The 22,968-nt window shown below is 41.3% G+C and overlaps 1 protein-coding gene across 12 annotated transcripts in view; it reads right to left on the bottom strand.

Annotated features, from left to right (window-relative positions):
* Positions 1–22,968, bottom strand: part of SENP6 (SUMO specific peptidase 6) — a 158,872-nt gene that overhangs the window by 79,472 nt on the left and 56,432 nt on the right. For 6 of the 12 annotated variants that reach the window (XR_013635546.1, XM_073336489.1, XM_078852111.1 and 3 more), the window contains 3 exons: positions 21,118–21,138; positions 14,936–14,998; positions 14,495–14,565 (listed from right to left, as the gene is read on the bottom strand). Coding sequence is in view for 11 of the 12 variants with exons in the window: in XM_073336489.1 (XP_073192590.1) it covers positions 14,495–14,565; positions 14,936–14,998; positions 21,118–21,138 (155 nt within the window). In the remaining variant the exon portion in view is untranslated. The remainder of the gene's footprint in view (positions 1–14,494; positions 14,566–14,935; positions 14,999–21,117; positions 21,139–22,968) is intronic. The other 6 variants (XM_078852112.1, XM_078852119.1, XM_078852116.1 and 3 more) reach the window with 2 other exon arrangements.

Raw genomic sequence — 22,968 nt, 5'->3', positions numbered from 1 at the left:
CACATATGAATGGTTAAGTGACAACTTTGCTAGTTAAGTAAAAGTTAAAAACCACTGTAACCAATAGACATAATACCCAATCAAGTTCCAACTACATAGAGGAATAGCAAATGATTAGGGTCCTACCAAATTCATGGTCCATTTTGGTCAATTTCATAGGATTTTTAAAATTGTAAATTTCATTATTTCAGCTATTTAAATCTGAAAATTTCACAGTGTTGCAATTATAGGGGTCCTGACCCAAACAGGAGTTGGAGGGACCGGGGGGTGTTACTGCTACCCTTACTTCTGCACTGCTGTTGGCGGCAGTGCTGCCCTTAGAGCTGAGCAGCTGGAGAGTGGCGGCTGCTGGCTAGGAACCCAGCTCTGAAACCAGAGCCACCGCCAGCAGCACCAGTGCAGAAGGATGGCATGCTACGGTATTGCCACCCTTACTCCTGCTCTGCTGCTGACAGGGTGCTGCCTTCAGAGCTGGGCGCCTGGCCAACAGTCATCGCTGTCCGGCCACCCAGTTCTGAAAAAGTAAGGATGGCAATACTGCAACCCCCCTAAAATAATAGTGTGACCCCCCACTACAACTCCCTTTTGGACCTGGACCTTCGATTTCAGAAACACTGGTCTCCCTCATGAAAACTGTATACTATATAGGGTAAAAGCACACAAAGACTAGATTTCACGGGGAGGGACCAGATTTCACGGTCCATGATGCGTTTTTCATGGCCGTGAATTTGGTAGGGCCCTACTAATGATCTTCTAAATAAAGGATAAAAAACGCACACCAAAAGAAAAATGTTGAACTTTTTGTTTTAGAAATCAGCCACCATTTGCCGACTCCCATTTTATTAAGGGAGCTAAGGTGTGCCTCAGTGAAATCTGTAATTGTAATGTTATTTCCTAGCAGGCGACCTTGTCTTAAAAACACCTTGCTAACTTCACTCCACACCAGAAGAACCCAGTCTCTGGCAATGGAAACTCTGCCAGGAATAAAGAAAAGGAAGTAGTACAGGACTCCTATAGCTTCTGCTTTACCATGAAAAGCTCAGAGCCAACACAACCTCCGAAATGAGGAAAGGCAAGGCCAGCCAAGGAGGTGGTGGGGATTTCCATAGGAAATTTGCTAATTGGAGCACTTACTTGGAACAATTGTGGAATACCAAGGGTTTGTCTTAATAGGGAGTTTTTCCACTGGTACAAACCCAGTGTACATGTAATGCGTTGGTATAAGCTATTCCTGCGCAAGCCCTACTTTACAATGGTGGAGCTCATCTATACTGGGGGAGCTGCACCAGCATAGCTACACTGGTTCAAAAAATCCTTAATGCAAAAAAAAGCCCTCGTTTACAATGTTTTCAGATAGGCTATTCTTTTTAGGGATACTTTGCACAATATTGTAAAAATAAAAGGAGTACTTGTGGCACATTAGAGACTAACCGATTTATTTGAGCTTAAGCTTTCATGAGCTACAGCTCACTTCATCAGATGCATCCAATGAAGTGAGCTGTAGCTCACGAAAGCTTATGCTCAAATAAATTGGTTAGTCTCTAAGGTGCCACTAGTACTCCTTTTCTTTTTGCGAATACAGACTAACACGGCTGCTACTCTGAAACCTGTTGTAAAAATAGTGGCTTCTCATTTAAAGATTTTTAATAAAAATGTGCAAACTACATTTAATTATAATATTTTATTTTACATTAGAACTTCCTTTTAGGGCTACACTATTTAAAATAGATATACATGCCATTTAAACAACGTATTGATTGTCCCATTCTCCCTCCCACCTGCATCTCCCTGACAACTACAAGGATCACTGACTCTTACATTTAGAGAAGGATCTATTTTCACTCAAGAAATAATTAGACTTGAAGAGGATTCTATTCATATACAGAATTTAAAGTTAAAAATGGTTACATATTTCAGTTAATACTAACATAAAATGAGAAATAAATTCCAGCAGAATCATTAGGACACCGTTGATTGGGTAAAAAACATTATCTCAGGTTCTCTTTTGATCATCTGGATCCCTACCAAGGAAACTCAATACTTTCAATACATTATTATATATTTGTATTACCACATTACTTATGACTCCTGGACTTGGACCAGAACCCCACAGACCTAAGTACTGTATAAAACAGAACAAAAAAAGATGATCCCTGCCCCAGAGAACTTATAATGTAAGAAGAGAGACAGAAGACAGGCCAACAGGGGTATACAAGGAAACAATACCGATCAGCATGGTAGGCAGAAATCTCAGCACACCAACAGCCTAACTGTTAATTTTTTTTTTGTAATTTTAAGGAAGGCTTGAATGAGGATGAGTTAGCTTTACAGGTGTTCATGGGGAGCTCCTCCTAAGCACGAGGGGCAGCACAGAGAAAGTACAAAGCTTGTTTGAAAATTTAATGACTGGGTGATAGAGACTGGCATTATTGGCTGACTGGAGGTGGGCATCAACCTCTTAACAGTGAATAAGATGTGATAGATAGGCCCTCATAGCCTGTCCCCACCCTTCAAAGTGAAGACAAGTGGCTTATATTTGACACAATAGAGGGGGAAGCTGATGGAGGGATGCATAGAGAGGGGTGACATGGCCAAAGCACTGGGCTAGGACAATGATTCTCAAACTATGGGTCAGGACCCCAAAGTTGGTCACAGCCCTGTTTTAATGGGGTCGCCAGGGCTAGCGTTAGATTTGCTGGGGCCCAGGGCCGACACCCAATCCCCACTGCCTGGGGCCGAAGCCAGAGATTGTAAGTTCTGGGTGGCTGGGCTCAGGTTACAAGCCCCTTGCCCCAGACTGAAGCCCTTGGTTTTCAGCTTTGGCCAGCTCGCCCACCCAGGGCGGTAGGACTTGGGCTTTGGCCCCCTCACTTAGGTGGGCTCAGGCTTCAGTACCCCCTCCAAAAATTACTACATGACCCCAGTTGTCAGAAGGGAGTCACGGTGCAATGAAGTTTGAAAACCGCTGGGCTAGGACAATAACCTTTGCAACAGCATTTGAATGGATATGACTGGGGCAAGACTGCATTTGTCAAGGCCAAAGAAAAAAACTGCAGTAATTAAGAGATGAGGTAATAGCCTGGACAACAGTTTCAGAACTGAGGAATATTAGGAAAGGCTGTATTTTAAAGATGTTATGCAGAAAGTATCGGCAAGATTTAGACAGCATGGGTAGGTCCAGGTCCGAGTCAAAGATGACACCCAGGTTATGGGACTGAGCGACAGGCAGGATGATAGTGTTGCCCACAGTGTTTGAGATAAGAGGTAGCATAGACGGCTAGACAGGAGAGGGAAAGAAGGGGTTACTCACCTTGTGCAGTAACTAGTTTCTCTAGAGTTGTCCCACTAATAGGTGTATCCAAGTCCCTATGCCTCTCCTCAGAGATTTTAGGTAGCCATGTTTGTTTGGACCGTACATGTGCTGTCCCGGTCTCATGCCTTGCCTCGAGGTTATCTAGTACTGAGCAGGCAAACAGTCTTCAGTTCCTTCTCTTATTAAGAGCTCTGAAGTAGATAGCGTTGGGGTGTGGGAAGAAGGTGAGTCATGAAGCACCCAAAGGGACATGCATCTCGAATAACCACAGTTACTGCACAAGGTAAGTAACCTCCTCTTCTCTGAGCAATGTCCCTACAGGTGCTCCACTTTAGGGGACTCTACAGCAGTATCCCGATGGAGGGTTGGGGCTTCAAAGTAGAGTCTAGTACTGATGATAAAAACCATGGATCCAAACATAGAATCTGATGTCAAGTCATAGGTGATCACAGAATATTCCGCAAAAGTATAAACAGATGTCCAAGTTGCTGCTCTGCAGATTTCTGTGATGGGACCGTTTTACATGAAGGCTATAGCAATGGAAATGGATCTAGTGGAATGAGTTTGAACTGCAGATGGAAGCTGAAGATTGAGGGTATAATAGCAATATATAATGCAGTTCAATATACATCTAAAAGCAGAGGTGGGCAAACTACAGCCTGTGGGCCACATCTGGCCCATGGGACCATCCTGCCCGGCCCTTGAGCTCTTGGCCGGAGAGGCCAGCCAGCCCCTGGTCCCTCCCCTGCTGTCCCCCCTCCTCCACAGCCTCAGAGCGCTGTGCCGCCAGCGCTCTGGGCGGTGGAGCTGCGAGCTTCTGCCGGGAAGCGGAGCGGCGTGGCTGGCTCCGGTCGGGTAACGCAGCTGCCAGTCCTGCTGCTCTGAGCAGCATGGTAAGAAGGCGCAGAGCCAGGGGGTTGGATAAGGGGCAGGGGTCCCCGTAGGGAAGTCAGGGGACAGGGGGCGGTTGGATGGAGTCGAGGGGCTGTCAGGACACAGGTAGCGGGTGGGATGGACAGGCGTGGGAGTCCTGGGGGGCCTGTCGGGGGCGAGAGTGTGGATAGGGGGCAGGGCAGTCAGGGGATGGGGGGTTGGATAGGAGGTGAGGTCCTGGGGGGGCGGTTAGGGGTGGGGAGGTCCCAGGAGGGGGCAGTCAGGGGGGTTGGCTATGTCAGGAGTTCTTAGGGGGGCAGTCAGGGGGCGGGAAGTGGGAGGGGGCAGATAAGGGGCAGGGGCCAAGCTGTTTGGGGAGGTACAGCCTTCCCTACCCAGCCCTCCATACAGTTTCAGAACCCCGACGTGGCCCTCAGGCCAAAAAGTTTGCCCACCCCTGATCTAGAAAGCCTTTGATATGCGATTGAGGATCCTTTAGACTAGGGGTGGCCAACCTGTGGCTCCAGAGCTACATGTGGCTCTTCAGAAGTTAATATGTGGCTCCTTGTATAGGTGCCGACTCTGGGGCTGGAGCTACAGGTGTCAACTTTCCAGTGTGCCGTGTGGTGCTCACTGCTCAACTCTTGGCTCTGCCATAGACCCTGCCCCCACTCCACCCCTTCCTGCCCCCTCCCCTGAGCCTGCCATGCCCTCACTCCTCCCCACAGCCTCCTGCACACCATGAAACAGCTGATCAGGAGGTGTGGGGAGAAAGCGAGAGGCGCTGATCAGTGGGTGGGAGGCACTGGGGAGGGGAGCTGATGGGGGGGGCTGCTGACATATTACTGTGGCTCTTTGGCAATGTACACTGGTAAGTTCTGACTCCTTCTCAAGCTCAGGTTGGCCACCCCTGCTTTAGACCTCTCTGCAATTAAAAACGAACAGTCTAGGAGATTTTCTGAAGTTTTTTGTTTTATCCAAATAGAACACTAAAGCTCTCCTGATAGAGCATATGTAATATTGCTTCTCTTTTATCATGGTGTGGCTTTGGCAAGAAAGTTGGGATGTGAATAAGTTTGTTGATATGGAAAGCAGGGAATATTTTGGGACCAACTTTGGGTGTGGTCTCAGTGTGACCTTAACACTATAAAAGAAATTGCGAAAGGTGGGTTGCCATTCCCCAAATAGCTGAGACAAGGTGACGGCTATTAGGAATGCTATTTTCATAGTTAGATATATAAGCAAGCATGTGACTGTGGGTTCAAAATGAGGCTTCGTAAAGCACTTAAGGATCAGATTAAGGGCCCATGTTGGTGTAGGATATCTGAGTTGTGGGAAGAAATTACCCAGACCCTTGAGGAATCTTTTTGTTTTAGGATGAGTGAATAAGGAGTAGCCATCTATATTATGATGAAAAGGCAGTTATGGTTGCGAGTTATACCTTTACTGAATTTAGAGATAATCCTGACTTTTTTAGACCTAGGATATAGTCTAGTACTAGCAAAAGGGGAGAGTATGCAGTGATAACGTGTTTTGAGCCACACAAGATCTGGAATCTTTTCCATGTCTGCATATACTTGTAACAAGTCATTTTTCTGTTATGTAATAGCACTTCTTACACATCCTCTGAACAGGACACCTCTATGCTTTCAAATGATTGACAAATCAGTCAAAGAACCTATAAATTGGGATGGCAGATCTGTTCAGTGTTCCGAGAGAGCAGATGAAGAAGGGGCTGAAGAGTGATTGACGGGCTAATCACTAACTAACCGAGTAAGTTTGTCTTGGCCACATGGGAACTATAAGAATAACTTTTGCTCGCTCTTATCCTATCTTGAGCATGACCTTCGATATGACAGGAATTGGAGGAGAAGTGTAAAGGAAACCTGTGTTCCAGTGAAAGATTAAGGCATCTCCTAGCAAATGATGTCCCAAACCAGCTGTGGAGAAGTACTGGGAGCAATTTTTGGTCTTGGTCGTGACAAATAAATCTATTTTTGGGACTCCGCAATGCCAAAATACGTTGTGGAGAACAACAGGGTACATTTCCTATTCGTGTTCCTGCAAGAACGTTCTGGTAAGGGTGTCTGCTGTGGTAGTCTGCACACCCAGCAGGTAGGCTGCTGCTATGATGCTGTGCTGAATGCACCAATTCCACAGTTTCACTGCCTCTGCGCAAAAGGATAGTGATCTTGCTCTTTCCTGGTGGTTTATGTAGAACACACATGCTATGCTATCTGTCATGACTTTTATACATTTGCCCCTTGATCAATGGTAGGAAATATGCACAAGCATTCCTGACTGCTCTGAGCTCCAATAAGTTTGTAAGGGGGACCATTTGCCTTAAATTGCGTGACTGTCTAGATGATAAAGATGCATCTGTTGTCAGTATCAATGTTGGAGGTTGCTGCATGAATGGGAGCCCTGTGCACGTATTCTAGGGATCTTTCTACCATTCAAGAGAGTCTTCGACTATCGAAGGCATCCACAGTAGTTTGTTCAATCTATCCCTGTTTGGTGTACTGTTTTGAGCCATGCCTGAAGGAAAAGCATATGGAGCCTTGTGAGACTTATCGTAAAGGTGCCTGCCACCATGTGCCCGAGGAGTTGAAAGTAATGTGTGGCCAAGGTCTGGGGGCTGATCTGAATTGTGTTAGACAGTTAGGGTGTTGAATCTGTGTAGTGAGAAAAAGGCTTTGGACTTCACCACATCAAGATGGTGGAATCTCCTTCCTTAGAAGTTTTTAAGGTCAGGCTTGACAAAGTCCTGGCTGGGATGATTTAATTGGGGATGGGTCCTGCTTTTGAGCAGGGGGGTGGACTAGATGACCTCCTGAGGTCCCTTACAACCCTGATATTCTAGGATTCTAAGATAGCCTCCTATGAATTCTAGATGTTGCACTAGAGTCAGAGTCGATTTTTAATGTTCAGTTGTAGTCCCAACCGCGTGAATACATAGTCTTTTGCGTGGCTAATAAGGCATTGAAGGATTGTGCCTGGATACAGATATATCATGATTCCTGATTTGTGAAGATGGGCTGCTCTCACAGATAGGACCTTCAAGAATACTCTGGGTGCAGATGATAGGCCAAATGGAAGCTCCCTATATTGAAAATGGTCTTGACCCAAGGTGAATCTCAGGAACCTCCTGTGGGATGGTTGAATCTCAATATGAAAATAAGCATCTTGTAGGTCAAGGGCCAAGAACCAGTCTCTCTGGTCCAGAGATGGAATTATTGCTGCTAATGTAACCATCTTAAATCTTTGTGCCTTTACGTATTTGTTTAGTGATCTCAGATACAGAATGGGTCTCCATCCTCTGTTCTTTTTTGGCATCAGAAGTATTTGGAGTAGAAAACGGTTCCTCTGTGTTGACTGAGAACTGGTTCTATCACACTAAGGTTTAGGAGATTAATTTATTTCCTGATGTAACATTGGTCCCTGAAGAGGGATAGGGAGGGAAGATGGGTGGGAGGGAGGCAGGTAAAGTGGATAACCATTGGAGATAATCTCCCTACCCACTTGTCTGTTATTTTTTCCCAGTTTTGTTGAAAAAGAACAAGGCGGTGTCCAAAGAGATTTAGATAGTTTGAGTTTTGCAGCAATTGATAGCAAGAATGATAGTTTGGGGCCTCGACCAATGTCTCCAAATTGACATTTCAATGTTGAGGGCTGTAAAATTGAAGTTTGGGGGGGCTGTCTACTTTTGTTTTGGAATCTGTGGTCTTTTCTGCTGGGGTGATTGGAACTGGGCTGGTTAGGATCCTTGTGATGTCTGCAATTTGCTGTACTTTCTTTTCTGTACATATAGATCCCCCCAGATTGAAATGTGGCTTGAGTCCTTCTGTGTGTGGAATGAAGGATCTGTCTTGTCCACAAACAGTTTGGATCCTTCAAATGGAAGGTCTTCCACTGTCATTTGGACTTCTTTTGGGAAACAGGAAAGGTAAAGCCATGAAGATCTCGTTACTGCCACCACTGATAACGGAGCAGGCAGCTGTATCCATGCAATCTAATGCAGTCTGTAGTGCTGTCCTTGCCAGAAGCTGGCCCTTGGCACTGATGGCTTGGAACTGCTCTCTTTGATCATTTGGTAGATGATCAATAAAGGCACTGAGTTTTCCATAATTGATGTGATTCTATTTCACCATCAAGGCCTGATAATTTGAAATCCTGAACTGCAGGGTTGCTGATGAGTACGATTTCCTGCCAAATAAGTCCAGTCTTTTCCAATCCTTATCATAGGGTGTTGGTTTAGCGGTCTGCCACATTCATTTACAGCCTCTACCACAAGGGAGTTTGGTGATGGAAGGGAAAAAAGAAAGTCCACATCTTTAGAGGTGACATAAGTATTTTTTGTCTGCCCTTTTGCATGTGGATGTTGTCATGGCCAGTGTTTGCCAGATGATTTTGGCTGGGTCTACTAAGGCCTTGTTGATCGGGAGTGCAATACAAGGGGGATCTGAAGTAAGTCCACCACTCTGTTGGTGAGGTCTTGAAATTGTTTGAATTTGTCCGTCACAGACAGTTGAGGAGGCATCAGTTTCATCTGGACAGGATGATGAAGTGTGTGTTGCTGGAGTAATTTCTTTATCCAGTCTTGCCTCCTGCTCCCCAAAGGTCTCCTCTCAAGGATCAAAGGATCTAGAAAGGGAAGCTGAGGGAGATTGTCTTCCAGGGGGATAGAGGAAGACTCTCGAGGTCCTAGAGAACTGGGTCTATGGGATGCCCAAGGGTAACAATACCACCACTGGGGTGATGTGAAGGGTATCCATACCAAGTGGATGGGGGCCTTGTCTGTCATGTTTGTAATGCAGTTGTCATAATCGCCAATCCCTCAGTTTGAGGGTGATCTCTACCACAGATTTACGTATGGGTTCCGAGATGACTCAGGAGTCTGGTTCCTGGAACCACAGATCAGCCCGCAGTAGGTACAGACATTTTCTGGCATGTCAGCTGCCTGCTGTGAGAAAGTTTTCCCATCCCCCTCCTTCCTTTTCTCTTTTCAGATGCAAGGGCAGGAGGTGCAAGGGTGGGGCAAACTCAGGGGAGGGGGCAAATGGGGTGGGAAGAGGCAGGGTGGACCTTGGGGGAAGGGGTGGAGTGGGGGTAAAGCAGAGCACCCCCCAGCACATTAAGCAGTCAGCGCCTCTGGGCAATACAATCCTGGGATGTATAAACAAGGGAATCTTGGTTAGGAACAGAGGTTATATTACCTCTGTATTTTGGTACTGCTGCAACACTGAGACCTCTGCAGCAACAGCGTGTCCATTTCTTCTGTCCACAATTCAAGACGAATGTTGATAAATTGGAGAGGGTTCAAAGAAGAGTCATGAGAATGATTAAAGGATTGGAAAACTTGCCTTATGGTGGCTGAGCTCCCTGAGTCTATTTTGCTTAAAAGAAAAAACAAGAAAAAACAAAAAACAGAAACAGAAACGGTTAAGGGATGATCTCATCAAAATTTATGATAATGGCCTCTTCAATCTAACAGGAAAAGGTATAAAAAAGATCTAATCATTAGAAGTTGAAGCTAGAGAAATTCAAAATGGAAATAAGTTGTAAATTTTTAACCGTGATGATAATTAATCACTAAAACTGATTACCAGAGATTGTGATGGATTCTCTGTTACGGGAAAATTTCAAAGCCATCACTGGATGTTTTTTCTAAACCATATGCTATAGTTCAAACAAATTATTTTGAGAAAGTTCTATGGTCCGAGTTATGTTTGAGGTCAAACTAGATGATCACAGCGGTCCCTTCTGGTTTTAGTGTGCATGAATCACTGAAGTAGAGGCAGAAGGAGGAGAAGATTTGAGGAGTGAGTTAAAAGTAGCAGAAAGGTGTCTGGGATTGTGGATGTGGGATTCAGCTAAACTGAAGAAGTATAGTTGCTTCGCTTGGAAGATTACAGAACTGAAAGAGGAAAGAATGATTTTCCCCCCATTACAAAGTCAATCTAGTCCTAAGATTGCCCAAGAGAAGCTCTGCAATGTGAGAGCAGGAGCAGAGGAAGCAGATGTTGGGAACGAACCAGGGCTAAGGGTTGTCAAGGTAGACACTGCACTGGGAGAGAAGGGCAAAAGAGTTAAGGATGGAGGAGAGCGAAGCATGGGGAGAACCAATAAACATATCATTGGAAGAGAGGGCAGGGAGAAGGCTGAGAGCAGATGAGAAAATCAATGCTGATGGATTGGAAGTTGTGGAAAGGCTAAGTGACAGGCAAGGGGAGTTGATATGTGATGGTGAATGAGACCAGGTGATGGTCAGAAAGGTGGAACTTGGCAACAGAGAGAGAGCAGTGCTAGGTGAAGAGCAAGTTAAGTCAACAAACTCTTTGGTGAATAGGAGACTTGAACCATGGCTGCAGGTTGAAAGAAGAGGTGAAGATGAGGAAACATGCAGCTAAGGAGCCAAATGAGTCATCAATATGGAAGCTGAAGTCAAAGAGCGTGTGAGCTTATGAGGAGAGGAAAAGAGAGAGAGAGACAGGAGTCAAAAATCACAGAGGAATGTTGAAGAGGAGGATGTGGGTGGATGACAGCAACACAAGAACATAAGAATGGCCATAGTGGATCAGACCAATGGTCACAATCTCTGGTAATCAGTTTTAGTTTTTGCGAGCTACGCGGAGAAGGGGTGGGAGGAACTGCGAAAGCAGCAGCAACCTCATTAAGAGAGGGGTGCTGCAGAGACAGGGTCAGAGATGAAGGGATCTGGATCTCAAAACAAGGAGCTGTTGAATGTGAGTATGAAAAAGACTCTGGATGGCTGAGATCTTTTTAGAGGAAGAGTGGGCATTCCAGAAACAGCAAGAGAGGTGGATCGTGGGAAGGAAGGCGATGGGCACAAGCTTAGGACTACTGATACAAGAGAGGCGGAGGTGGTGGAAGGGATGAATGTGAGATGTAGTGGAGAAGATGGGTAGGGAGGTCTAGGATTTGGACAAATGCTATCAGAGTTGAGGAGGAGGATACACATATGGGACTTAGGTTTGTGCTGGAAAGAAGAGGGAGGAGACTGGGGTGTAGAGAGGAAGATGTGTAGGCAGAGGTGGTGGGAACAGCAGAGGGACGATAGTAACCAGGAAGGCAGGTGGAGATGGGGGGGAGGGAGAAGGAGAGGAGAAGGAAGAAGGATTACAACAGATGTTATGATGAGGTGGGATGCGGTGAGCCATAGGTTAATGGCAGGTTGCAAAAAACAAAGCAAAAACCTCATCAATCTTAACAAAAAATAAATTCACAAACACAAACCAAACATTAAATGTCTGAAGATATACTCCTGACCCCAGTGTTGAGACCCTGCTGTCTGGGAGAAGTCTCCTATTCTAGGCAGAGCCCTTCAATCACAGTTCCTGTTTGTGATGAGGGGCAAGATCCCAACTGTGATATAGTGACTCTCCCTCATTCAGAGCCACCATACCTCTAGCTACAATCTTACTGTAGTTCCTTCCTTCTATCATACATCAACAATATGTACTTTTTTCTAGATATTAACATTCTACATTAGTTGCTACATGTTTTATCCTTTCCATTCTCTGCCTCTTGCCTCAGATAACAGTGTCATTTTAGAGGGCTACCAGTCCTTGTGGCCTGCAAGGTGGCTTCAAGTCCAAAAGACTTTGTAGTTACAGAACCAGACTGGGAATTGGGAACACAGATCAGGCTTCTAGTCCAAATCCTTTTCATGGTATTGGTCGCTCCATCTCAAAGAAGGATATTGCAAAATCAGCCAGGACTCAGAGATGACACAAATTAGGAGCATGGAACAACTCAGATATGAGCAAACATTGAAAAGGCAGATTCATTACTTTAGAGTTTAGAGAGGAGAAATGAGAGAGGATGTGAAAAGACATAAAAGTAGTGAATGGTAAGATGATGGATCAGGAGCTTCTACTCTTTCCTTCTTAAGAACAAATGGTCATTCAGTGAAACTGAAAGGTGGTAAATTCATATTTCATTACAGAAAATACTTTCTTACACTTACCATAATTAGATGGCAGAACTCATTGCCACAGAATTTCACTGAGGCCAAGGACTTAGCAAGAGAGAGTCAAACAGAGACTGGACATTTATATGAAGAATACCCCAAACTGTAACAGTAAATACTAAGAATTTTTAGAAGGGATATAAAACTTCATGTTAAAGAACCCTAACCAATTCCTAACTATTAAGAATCAGGAGGATGCACCCCTTGAGGGTGATCACCAGAGATGTGGTGCTGGTCACCACTGGAGACAAGATACTGGGCTATACAGAGCAGTGGTCTGATGCAGTATGGCAATTCCTGCATTACTATGTAAACAATCCCTGCCCTAAACTGCTACTGTAAGAATATTCCCAATGTGGGCCACAGAATTCAAGCTGCTGTCAGGACAAGTCTCATTTGACTGAGCATTTGTGTGGGTGGGTGGGGTTAAAGTACAGGACACAATACTTAAATCCACTGATCTTCCAAGTCTTAATATAGCATTTCTCTGTCAGCAAATTTATGTCTTTGAATGGGATTTTAATTCACCTGGTCAGTCTTCCGAGACTTCACTTGGGAACTCCATATACTGTACTATCTTCCTCCTCCCCTTTATCTCCAAGCTTCTGAGTGCTCTTTCCCTTCCTGGCAGATAGGAAGTTCTGGCAGCAATTGACCAACACCCTTCAATTTGATATCTATTCTCTTTTCTCCAGCAAACCATTCTCACCCAGGTCTCTGACAAACTCTTCTGAGCCAAACTGAAAGGGCACATCTTGATTCCTCTGGATTTATCCACCACTTTTGACATTCAAGTATCTGACACGCCTCCTTTTCCTCTTTTCTCATATTTTACAACTCCTGGTTTCTCTTTCTGCATTTCCCTTTAATATTATCCATCCATTAAGAAGCATCATGATATCTGTTACACTCAGTCTCAGGACACTAAACTTATACACCATCGTGCACAAAAGGTAAATCATTGAAAAATACAAAGCTTTTTAAAGAGTTACCAGCCATAAAATATGTAAACACTTTCAGAAAAGTTTGCATATTTAGGAAGTAAAACAATCATCTTTTCTCAGCTCTAAGTTTGCTTAGCTATAGCTAATAACTTGAAATATAAATTGCAAGGTCTATTGACTCTTGAAGTGTTAGTATGACTAGGTTTTTTTGTTTCTTGAATTAACTTATAAAACATTTTCAAGGCATGAAAAAAATACTTTAACAATAGTTACTATTAGTCTGGATTCTCTTCCTCATTGAGTAGCATCCAGCCTTTTCAGCCTGTGGGCTGAACATTATTTCAAAAAGTTTAAGGGGCCACAACCAATACTTAATACTCTGCCCTGTTCTACTCCCATTAAGTTGACTATGCAGTGCAAAGGGAACCAACACCTGACAGTTCCCTACTGAGAATTCCCCCGATATGAAGTACTCCACATCAGGTACAGAGACAGGTCTAATCACCAGCTCCCACACCACATTCCCTTCACCCCCTAAGTTGGAGGGGTGAGTCAAAAATGGAGAGGGAACATGGCTGAAGTGCAATATACCCAAACTCATCCCAGCTGGCATATGGTTCCTAAGACTCAGCTGATAGAGCAGCCCCCAATTGCTCTAAACTGGACTCAGACAAAGAACCTTGGTAATCAGTTGTTGATTCTCAACTTCCCTCCCACCCCCAGTCTATTGGGCTGCTACTAGTTGAGTCTTGTTTCAAAGTTAGGCTGTAAGCTCTTCAGGGCAGGGTTCAAATCTTCCTACTTCTTTGTACAGCCCCTCAGTACACTGAGGTTTCAATTCTGAGTTGGGTTTTTGGGTGCTACTACAAAACAATTACTAATATAGTTAAATAAAAAACAAATCCATCCCTTAGTCTCCAGCTTCAGGATGCTGCTCCACGAAGAATATAAAGCTAAAAAGACATTTTGCCGTTCTCTTTTGCATTGTACAAAGCTAAGGTCTTTGGTGCAGCATTCTTACTTGTTTCATACATCATATACTACACTTTTGCAGTGTTACAGAAATACCATTTCAACCACTGATAGTTTATTTTTTTCACTTGAGTTCACCTTGGAAAAATTGAGATGTAATTTGAAATTCACAATAATAAGACAGCACGTATTGCATAATTCAGTCCACACAAAGGGCCAAATTCAGCTTCCATCACACCTGTATAAATACAGAGTAATCCTATTGATATCAATGGATATACTACAGATACACATAGGTGTGATTATAGAATTTGGCACAGACATGTTCAAAGCAGTTTATTTAAAAAAATAAAGACTTACTTCCTAGTTTAAAGTAAATGAAACGCTAAGGATACCTACCCATCAAATGAGGCCGAGCTAATCTAATAGGGTCAATTTCTATCTTCTGAAAATGAGGGGGGTATTCTTTTCTGGAAAAAAAATTAATACAGTTGTAGTTTTGACAGAAATTGTAACGTATTTTGACACTGTTATACATTTCACCAAACCCAGAAATATGAATTTTAGCACTCTGAATAAATATATTTGAAAGTGAATAGCTTTTCCAATTATATACTACACATACACTGAAATCTCTGTATGTTCTGATACAGACAAATTAATAACCTAAATCTGACTGCCAGAGTACTAGCCATGCTCATTTAAGGTCCTCTAAGTGTTTCCAACCTCAATCCCCTTTTTCAGTAGCTGAAAACTTGGGATCTTTCACATTTCAGGATGAAATTTTCCAGGCCCAGTATCTGCCTGAAATTTTCCCCTTTTCCCCCCTTTAAAAATTACCTTAATAAAAGGTTGATCCATATTTTAGAATGACAGTGACTAACACATTTCCTATTAAGAAAACTTAAAAAAAAAAAAAAAGAAGATAAATATGTATATGTGCTATCTTAACTTTGGCATTTCTTCACTTTAAAATACTTTACCACTTTGTTTACTTTTTTATATTGCAGAAGCTGCTGTTCAACAGAATCTTATATTCTTAGGTTAAGAATTCTGTATATTCTATACACAGAAGTGACGCAACGTGCATTTACTCAGCTTGTGCTAACCGTACAGCTCCACTAAGGTGCTAATGAGTTAGCTAGAGGTTTCTGGTACTGGATTGGGAAACTGAAGAAAAATTAAAGATGCTGGTTGTGACACACTAAGCTTGCATTCTGAAATGAGCTTAGTATGTAGCATAAATTCCCTTTCCCTTTCCCTTGCCGCTTCCCTCTGGTCAGTTTTTCAATGTGGGAAATTTACCAAAGTGCAAATTTATTATCCCCTTTGAATTTTATATGTAGTTTGTTTGGTTCTGAATAATAAATGTTTACTTGCAAGTGTATGAAATTTGTCTCTGGCTGATTTTTTTTCAGGGCTTCTATTGTTGACTAAACACTGTTTATCATACATCCGATGAAGTGAGCTGTAGCTCACGAAAGCTTATGCTCAAATAAATTTATTAGTCTCTAAGGTGCCACAAGTACTCCTTTTCTTTTTACTGTTTATCTACAATGCCTTCTGGCACCCTTTTTACCAAACAACTACACCAAACATCCATATCTTATAGTGTTGGGTGGCGGCAGTTTGATGATAGCATTATGCAGTAGGGATGGTTGAAGGAGTAGTTTGATAAGATTGTGGCATGTACATATGGATGCTGTGATAATTTAGGATTTGTGCATGGGGATGAAGAGGAGAGAACATGTAATGGTATGTACCTTAACTTTTTTATTTCTTTGCTTCTGTGTCTGTAACAAGTATGTTTGTGTAGCAACTCTGTTTCAAAGTGTGTGTTTTAATATGTATGTAAACTGAACCAAAAAGTAAGTTTTACACATTTACAAAAATTGTGTGGGTTTTTTGTTTGACTTGTTTTGGTAGAAATTAAAAAAAGTCAAAAGATTCACAGCATAACCAAAACAGTTAAGGTGCAATTCTGTAAAGCAAAAGCATATGCGAGATGTCACTTGGCATTATGTAGCTAGCTTGCTGTACCTTTAATATTTCATTTATCACTAACATTAGCAATAACTAGAACTATTATGTACTAATGCAGTATAGGAGATATAAAAGTATAAAACCATTTTGCTACTGGGATGATTCAAGCCTATTACAATTTTATTTTAACAATCCCCTCATCTCAACAACCAGAACATGCCTTGGCTTGTGTCATATATTTGACATTCTGTTGAATTCAGATATTTAAATACTATCAAATAGTTTTGCAAACAGTAGAGTACAGGCTTAGTACAAGTATTAGATACGTATATACACACACACACACACCCCTAAGAAATCAAAGGCTTTTTAAGTGCTGGACCAAGCGACTTAGTGTGACAATTCAAAATCTCTGCACACAGTTTAAGTATACTGTAATTATTTTTTGGAAAAAAATTAGATCTCTTACGCTTCCTCCATTTTCAACTTTTCTTGACCAATCTTCATACACAGTTGACAATGCACAGTAAATTCAGCAGATGAAATAGCAATTTACCTTGGCATATTCATACTTCTGATGAAACACATTTTAAAATTTGTATGGCATCACTGAACTCACGTTTCACATCATATATTGTTGAACAATAATTAAAAATAAGTTGAACACTAAAATTACGTTCAACAGCATACTGCACACTCCCTAACTTAAGCTTTGCACTCAGCCAAGGCAAGGCACCATCAAGCTTGCTCACTGTCACGTTTCAAGGTACTGGACAGTTATATCTAGTCTTCTGCAATTACAACAATCACAAAACAATAGCCAAAAGCAAACATGTCCAAAATTGCATGTAGAATGAAAAAACAGAAAAGAAGCCCAGACTGACAATTATGCAAAGGTGCCAGTGTAAGAGGCTGCCTTCCTTCTTTGCAGCACAAGAGCCTGATGGCAGTCCTTTGCTTATTTGTTTATAATGAGAATAAACTATTGGGGGCGGGTGGGTGGGGGAGTGGAAGAGAAGAAGAGAGGAAAATCACTTAGAAGCATCACCTTAACCTTTTCCAAAATTTTAAGGCTAACTGTGCATAATCGGTCTCTTACTGATAGTGTACAAGTGACAAGTAGAAGAGGGGGAGACGGGTATGAGAAAACAACATTGCGTTAAGAAAACAAGAACATATTTCACACAGTACTAGTAGTACATTAATGGATATACTTCCTAAATTTCTAACCTTCCTCAAACAGAAGACATCAGCAAAAAGGTATTCTGAAATAGTTGGTTTTTTCCACATCCTTTTTTATTGAAACACTCTATATTTTTCAGAAGTTTAAGAGTAGAGATTTTAGCCATAAACAAAATTAGAGGCGCCACCATATCTTAATTCCCGAAAGGCCTACATGGGTATGTCTACACTGCAATAAAAACCAAACATGCACATACACTGCGGCAGCAAGTCTGAGAATCCAGCTCAACTGACTCCGAATTGCAGGGCTTGAGCTGCAGGGCTTAAAATAGCAGTGTAGACATTCAGGCTTGGGCTGGAGCCCACACTCTAAAATTCTGCAAGGAGGAGGGTCTCAGAGTCCGGGCTCCAGCCCAAGCCTTAATATCTACACTGCTATTTTTTTTACCCCTGCAGCTCAAGCCAGTTGACCTGAACTCTGAGACTTATTGCCGTGTTTTTTTTTTTCATTGGAGTGTACACATATCCCTTGATTACGACAGCCTTATGTTTCTTCATAATGAAGCTCAGCCTCAAAGAAATTTAAAAGTCCTGGCTTTCATTTCTCTCCCAGGTTGTTGTGGGCTTTCAAGTTCCTGTCATGTGGTTTTGGAGTGTTATTAACATGATGAAACATAAAATAATCTCCTCTCTCGGTTCATCTTCTCAGCAGAATTCAGTTAAATTTGCTGAGTCTAACAGGTCTAAGATCTAAAATACAATCAATACATTTCTTCATAAATATAAACAGAACTTATTACACTCGAGCTCCAAATATTCACATGCCTCACTCTCATTTTTTCCCTATCAAAGATACCAAGGGGGATGTTTGTAGCCGTCTGTCCCATCAACAGAATTAGTTATTGAACCTTGTTTGCATTACATGCATGCCAGCAACTCCAGATCTATATCACCCATGCAAACCTCAGAATGATGACAGAATTTTTTTAAAACTGTCCTATCTATTCATTAGGCGTTTTATTTTACTATTTTGTCTTTCACTGAAATAAAGGATGTGTTAAGCTTATTGCTGATGTGTAAAGATTTGAGAAGTGCTCAAATGTATTCCGTTCAGGCCTGGCTTCCCATCTATCTCAGAAAAGTGGCATCTGAGGAACAACAACAGAGAGCATGGCAAAAAAATCTTGAACTGCTTCAAATCAGTCTAAACAACCCTCACACACCTAAAAAGCCGTACAGGAGAATAATAAAACAATAACTGAAAGCTTTTAGAGCTGGTAAAACAAAGGTTACATGTGACCAGGAGGTTTACTTACAGCATACTTGAACACCAGCAGATTTGACTCCACCACAGTAGAGCAGAAAATTTTAAACAGGTGGTACATTTTCACTGTGTGGTTTCCATTTTAGGTTTTGCTCTCAACTAACCATTTAAGAACTAAACAATGTTTGATATACAAAAACACAATTTGAAAGACATGTCTTATGACCTGCCAAAGAAAGCATTCACAAATATATTTTTTTTAAACTTCTGAGGCAAATTCCTCCTTCCTGTTCAATCCAGTTTATAAATCTCAAGCCAGTCATCTTCAATTTTGAAGTGGCATCAAGGGCATGTCAAATAGCAGGTACAACACTCTGCTTTGAGTATATTTCCTGCAGGTCCCACTGGAGGTAGCCAATGAACTGTTCCAAAAAGGAATATGCAAATTTCTCTTGATAATAAGAGCCCTAAAAATAATTCTATGAGCTCCACATTTATCCACAAGAATTATTAACAGGTTCCAGACACTGGGAATTCAATTCATTTGAGATTTTCCATTTATTTACTTATTTAACAAACAAGAACTTTGATTTCTGTTCCCTCAAGTAGAAGGAGAATAACCAATATTTGAGGGAAACAATCCAGAGATGAAGCAACACAGGAAAATAGCGGATAACATGGACTGAATATCAAGCTCTCCCTGGAACAAGGAAGGCAAAATAATAGCCCACTCTGTTCAGTGGCAGGGTATGGAACATGCTGCCCCTTGGCCACTTCCTAGCCATCTAAATGATTTGTTCTTCCGGGATACTCTCAGATTTCATGTTTCACCTCAGCCAGAAGAAAACAGTCAAGGAGGGCTTTTAGCTTTCAGAGCATATGCTTTTGGTGTGGAATTTCTGTCCAAGAAGCTTTAGTCTTGCCTGACATGTCCCTGCTGTTGTAGTCACCCCTCATACCTATGGTTCATCTCATACATAGAGTAACCAGGGATTAATGTTTTGGAGAGTAGATTGCAAAGTCAGATTCTGAGGCTGAATTTCTGCCCCAAATGGCTTACGGCTCAGCAGCCATGTTGTTGGAAAATAGAGAAAAAGAAGCATGGCTCACAGAACCAAACCAAGAGCCCCTATGATCTTAGTCTGGGACCCACTACACTCAAAGGGCTTGTTCCCCTGTGGTCTCTTGTTCCCCAAAATAATCTCATTACCTGAAGGGAACTGGATACAGGGGGAAAAACAACTGGGAAAAGCTCCTGCCTGGAGCAAGGGAGAGGAAGAACTGTGTTTCTCCAAGGCCTGCTCCATGATTTTTTCCAGTGCTGGGGGGAGACAAAGCCCCTACCAACTTTATATGTCTATGGAGCCTAGTTGCTGGTAGTGGTTCTTAGTAGCATTTAACAGAAGCTGCTGTTTCACTTTTGCAAAAAACAAAAAAAAAACCTAGGGGCTGTGACCTTGTGCACAATTTATTCTTCTGACAATCCCTACTGTGCCTGAATCAAACACTAACAGGATAATAACTGATTCTTTAAAATCCACACACTATAAAATTGAAAAAAAAAAATCATGAACATTTAAAAAATTAAAAAACAAGAAAAAGTTGTAAAACTCCTTATGAGGTTAAAATATGAGGGCCAAGGCTGATATGTCAGCATCCCTTTAAATTTTAATTTTGGAAAGTAAAAGAAAGCACAATATTATACCATTGATTTACAGTCAATCCACTAAATCCTGAATTTCCAAAGAAAACTACTTTAAACAGTTATGTAAATTATTTTCAATTTTAGTTCAATATTAAATGTACAGTTTAATCATAATTTAACTTTAATATAAAGCTTATACTGCCATGTAACAGAAAAGAATTACTTTCTTGTGGAATAAATGACATCAGATGTCAAAGGATGTCAGATGTCTGATTGGTTTTAATAAAGTATTCGAAATGAACAAAATATTTACATCTATTTGTATACTTAAACTATATAAAAGAATATTAACAGAAACCAGCATTTTCCAAGTAACATGAAATATGTGACATGGCAAACTTTAGTGTTTCCACACAAATACATGAAACAACAGCACCAAATCAGCTTTAATAGTAGATTTCTTTCTTTGCTCTGTTTTGGTTAATTGTTCTAATTTGTATATTTAATGAATAAAAATTATATGACTATATTTAGAATGAAATTCAAACTCTATTCAAAGCTACGAGATTGCTAGAAAACTAAAAAATAGCTTAACACTTTGTTAGAAACCAGATAGCAATAGCTCTCCTGCAATATCAAAACACTTAAAATTAACTTCCAAGTTTCCACAGAAAACTGAAGTTAATCTTTTTTTCTGTATATCTATATGCATGTTTCTGTATGCGAATGTACCCAGTACACTGTCCACATTAAAAAGGCAATCAGTGCCTATAGCTGAATATAAAAAGGTACTGTTTGTATTCCATGTTCTTTTCATAAAATAGCTCACAGGCAGCAGAGCTGACCATGATTTTACAGATAATTCTTTAGCTAGTATTGATAGGGTAATCATTCAGTTAACTTACTTATTTCTCATTTCCATGCTCATTTCATCAACATTAAACTTACCTTTCCTTTCGGTCCAGATTGCTTAAAAATATGAAAAAAAGAGAAAAACATAAGATGCAAAGCCCCACATTTGTTGCACATCACTCAAGTTTTAATAGTTATCAAATATAAACTACCACCAATTGGTCACTTCTTGAACTCATGTTGCAATACTTTTCTAATTAAAAGTTAAAAATATTGACCGCATTTTAACAGCAGTAAATACAAACATAATTAACTTTATTCCTCAAACCAGCAAAAGTCAGTGGGCAAAGTTTTATACTGACATGCACCCTGTTCAATCTCAAATAATTTCATTAAATTTGAGTTAAGACTGGTAATCTGCTTTAAATCACTCCATTGTAGACGGCATGACAGAATAAATTAAAATAGAGCTTTGCTCTGGACTTCCCACTGGACTATCACGGAAAATAAAAGTCTACAGGTTTACCATTTATTTGCATTTTTAGGCAGCAATCCAATCCTATCTATTCAAAATATTTTTTTAAATAAGTATTTAGATTGAGAAAATGTAATATTCACAAGTGAAAAAAAAATTAGTTACATATTTTCCAGAGTCTACATGTGACCAGATACTTGAGAGAGGAAAGTGACAGAACAGCTCTCCTCATATCCAAAAGCAGGGGCAAGGAAGAAGCTCTAAATATATCAGACACTCAGGGTAAATCTACACTGCCATTAAAAACCCACTGACTTGCTTATGGGGCTCAGGCAAGAGCTGTTTAATTGCAGTGTAGATGTTCAGGCTCTAGGTGCCTACAAAGTGGAAGGGTCCCAGAGCTCAGGCTGTAGCCCAAGCCAGAAAGTCATCACCAAGTTAAACAGTCCTGTAGCCCAAGCCCTGCAAGCCTGAATCAGTTGGCACAGGCCAGCTGCAGTTGTCTTATTGCCTTATGGTCTTATTTTCAGAAGTGTTTTATTTAAAGCTAATAGGAGCTGGAGGTGCTCAAAACTTCTGGAAGTCAGACCCTTAGTACACAAGGTTGATATGCAAGGTAGGGGACCCAAAGCCTAGTCTAAGATATTGCCTTGAGAGAACACGCCCTTCTTTTTTTTTTTTTAAATTCCGCCCCTACTTTTCAGTCACCAGCAATGGGGAGTCTATTGAGCTTTTCACCAGGGTGTTGTCCGTGATCATGCTGTCCCACCCACTTTCCATAATCCTTCATATTAACTCAGAATCCAGAACGCCACATATGTAAGGACAGAAGAAATCTTCCTGAATGTGTAATATGATGCATACAACAGATAATGCTTTGTTTGCCTATTATATATCTTTTTAGTGTAACATGCCTAAAGAAAAAAGGAATAAAAGATTACTTTGATTTTGTACACTTCAGGGGAGAGAGAGAGAGAGAGAGATTGATTCCAGAATACAGACAAGCATCAAACACAGGCACTGCCTTAAGAAATCACCCCATTAAGCTCATGCAATAAAATCTGGTTGAGACATGTAGCATATACATGCTATTCCAATCCTGAATCTCAGAAGAATCTGCCAGAATGGTTCAAAATACAGTGGCGTTCATTATTTGAAATAATATTAACAAGAGAACAGAGCTGAAATGAACCACAAAACTAGTTCTGCTTATGATACAATCTAGATTTAAAAATATAGGTCTTCAGAAATGACATGCTAGGGAATTCTACGAGGAAATTATACAGTGTAGGGCTGTCATGAGGTTTTTACTTTCAAGTTCCCAATGCTATTTTACTTGAATCAAACTTCGTAAGGTACATTAAGGGACCTTAATCTGGCACATGCACATACTATTTGGCTACATGTATGGTAAAACTAGAATAAGAGAGGCTAGAGGTCAGAAGGAACCATTCTGATACTCTAGTCTGACC

Source organism: Lepidochelys kempii, chromosome 3 (assembly GCF_965140285.1).
Source record: "Lepidochelys kempii isolate rLepKem1 chromosome 3, rLepKem1.hap1, whole genome shotgun sequence".
Taxonomy (NCBI): Eukaryota; Metazoa; Chordata; order Testudines; family Cheloniidae; genus Lepidochelys; species Lepidochelys kempii.
Note: the sequence above shows the minus strand (reverse complement) of the source record. Positions and strands in the feature narration are given on the sequence as shown.